Here is a 3,181-nt window from a genome sequence, read left to right on the forward strand (position 1 = left end):
CTACGTGTAACGTGTTGTTGATACTTCTTATCCACTCTATTTCAATTTATGTGTTTTTTTTTTAATCCGTACTAAAATAAATAACCTTATTTTTAATTAAAAAAAATAAATTCACTTTATGAAATAATTTACAGCCATATAAATATTCAAAACTTATTTTGAATCATAAATTTTAAAAATCTTCAATCTTTAAATATTATGTCCAGTCAAATGAGTGCACGTGAATTAAAATGAAAGCATATGCTATACAGTAGCTTTTATAATACAATACAACTAATCCAAAACAAACAGGAAGCCATAAAACAAAACAACTGCATTTTACAAATCCATACCATCAAAGTTTTAAACATAAGCACATAAAAAACTATGCACTTACATACAAACAAATCCATATCATCAAAGCTTTAAACATAAGCACATAAAAAACTATGCACTTACATACAAAAATACAGTAACAATATCTTTCAGAATCCAAAACAGTGGAGCAAATGAACAAAGCTTAACCAACACAATCATAACATCCCAAAACGCCAAAAGTAAAAAACAACAAATAAACATTCATTTGCATGTTTTATCAAACTTTAGTGAGATGCAGCAGCTTCCTTCTCTTTTTCTTTCTCTTTTTCTTCTTCAGTCTTAGGGTGGTATCCTGGTAATTTCTCCTTAATCTTGTCCAAAAATCCCTTCTTCTCTTTAACATCAGCCTCATGTTCCGCCACAGCTGGTGGTGGAGGTGCAGGCGCCGCCACTTCCTCCTCGTTTTTCTGCCCGCCACCTGGCAACTTGTGCTTAATTTTGTCTAGGAATCCTTTTTTCTCCTCCGAATCCTCGTATTTCTCAACTGGAACTGACGTGTCCTCAACCTTCTCTGTTTTCACTTCTTCCTTGTGATCACCAGATATTTTGTCCTTGATCTTGTCCTTCAATCCCTTGTTTTTCTTCTTCTTGATTTTCTGTCCGTCCTCTCCTATTACTTCCTCCTCATCACTCTGTAAGATTATCACCATTAGCATAAGTTTCATCCAATTAAAAAAGGAATTTATATATGTTATCTCTAAATTATCAAGCTTAACATAATATATTCTGTATCAAGCCTAATACAATAACTTGAAAATAAACTAGGTAATATGAGTCAAATTACTAGGAGTAAATACTGTGACTTCTATTATATGTTAAAAAAAAAAAAAAATTGATATGCAAATTCCAAAGAAAGTAGTAGCTTGATCCACGTAATCTTCCCCACGAAAGGAATGGATGGAATATACTTATCTATAGTCGTAAAAAAAAAATATATATATATATATATATAACATGATCAGAGGTACTCACGCTAATGGTTCACATCAAATTAAATTATCGTTATTTTAATAATTAACAAATTAAAAATTAATCTAAATAGTTGCCACCCAACTGTTTAAACTCAAAATATGCTTAAACTGAAAATGGTCGATGGACGTATAAGATATATGATAAGTGTTATAATTAGCGTAAAACGATTTATGTTGGTGTATACCAACTAGAAAAAGTAAAGGGTGAATCCGATCGGCTGTATGAGCAACGATCCATTAAATAAAAGCATGTGTTACGTCTATTATTGATTTGACGTAAATTTTTACCAGTGATCAAAGAGACTTACCGAGCTGCTAGAGCTGCTGCTACTTGACCTGTGGAGTTTCTTCTCTTCTTTCTTATGTTCCTCCTCTTTCTTCTCTTCCTTCTTGTGTCCTTCAGATACCTTTACTTTTTCACCAAACTCAGAGGAAATTGCCTGTTCCTCATGAGCATGAGTTGGATTTTCCTCTTTCTTTTTCCCTAGGAATCTATCAAACAATCCACGATCTGTAGTCTCCATAGTGGCACCAGTCTCCTCAACTGAGTGCTTGTTGTGTTCTTTTTCACCAAACTCAGAGGAAATTGCCTGTTCCTCATGAGCATGAGTTGGATTTTCCTCTTTCTTTTTCCCTAGGAATTTATCAAACAATCCACGATCTGTAGTCTCCATAGTGGCACCAGTCTCCTCAACTGAGGGCTTGTTGTGTTCGTACTGATCAGCCATTTTTTTCCAAATAAGACAAACAAAAAAAAAAAACTTGTTGCTAAGAACAAAGCAAAGAATGATCACTCTTTGAGGTAAAGTTAAAGTATGAAGCTTTTTGGATGTTGAAATGACACTTGAATTGGAAGTGGTAGAAACTTTGAGACTTGGTTGGCTTTTATAGCAATCACAACGCGGATGTTACGCCGAATTAATTTTTTTTTTCATGTGATTAAAATATTTTTTTATATAAAAAAATCAAAAGTAGTCCAAAGGACTCATAATATTCAGTAAAGCCTAATCAAGTACACCAAGTGTAACCGACGTCGACTGGCCTTTTTTGTTCTCTACACTTCCGAGGGTACATGAATTTCCATACTCGCCTTATTGTTATGACACGTGGACAAATATTCCTGGATTTTAAGTAATTAAATTTAATCTGAGAAAATATAATTTTTTAAACTTAATATGAGAAAATATAATTTGTCCAACTTGTCCTGATTTGAATAAGGTTGAATATACTCATTGAGACTATTTAGAATTTGAATTTTGGAACAACAATATCGCAAGTATTAGTGATTGAGATCTGACCATAAATTCAAGCCAAAATTCGCCGGAGGCCATTGGCAATTCCTTTTGAACATTCAAGTTAACTTCTTCAAAAGTTTGAATCCATTTGAGCTCGATTGTTTTGGAAGCATTCATATAAAGAATTTATCAGGAAAAAAGTTAATCCTTCCGTTTCAATTTATTTATCTTATTTTCATTTCTAATCTGTATAAAAAAGGTCACTTTTCATACTTAGTATAATTCAATACACACAATATCTTACATGGCTATATTTAAGACCATAAAATTATAAAGACATTTTGATATATTAAATATATCTTTAATTTAATATTACAGAATTCAAAAATCATTTTTTTAAACTCTTAACCGAGTCAAAACAAATAAAATGACACGGAGGGAGGTCATTATCTGGGATTTTGATTTGTTCTACGTCATCGTGATAAAATAGAAGAAAAAAGAACTAGTGCGATTTGATAATTAGACAAATTTTAAAGGAACAAATGAAAATAAATACTTTACGTTGATATGTCGATCGACCATTTTGATCCATGTAAATATTGCAATTAATGCTATTTG

At 32.0% G+C, this 3,181-nt stretch overlaps 1 protein-coding gene across 1 annotated transcript; it reads right to left on the minus strand.

Moving 5' to 3' along the window:
• Positions 1 to 298: 298 nt before the first annotated feature.
• On the minus strand, positions 299 to 2,195 carry LOC132628181 (phosphoprotein ECPP44-like). Its single transcript, XM_060343929.1, has 2 exons — positions 1,637 to 2,195; positions 299 to 989 (listed from the first exon to the last, which is right to left on the minus strand). The coding sequence occupies exons 1-2, from the start codon at positions 2,054 to 2,056 to the stop codon at positions 582 to 584; spliced, it is 828 nt and encodes a 275-aa protein (XP_060199912.1). The 5' UTR covers positions 2,057 to 2,195; the 3' UTR covers positions 299 to 581.
• Between the last annotated feature and the right edge of the window lie 986 nt (positions 2,196 to 3,181).

Source organism: Lycium barbarum, chromosome 2, assembly GCF_019175385.1.
Source record: "Lycium barbarum isolate Lr01 chromosome 2, ASM1917538v2, whole genome shotgun sequence".
Lineage (NCBI taxonomy): Eukaryota > Viridiplantae > Streptophyta > Magnoliopsida > Solanales > Solanaceae > Lycium > Lycium barbarum.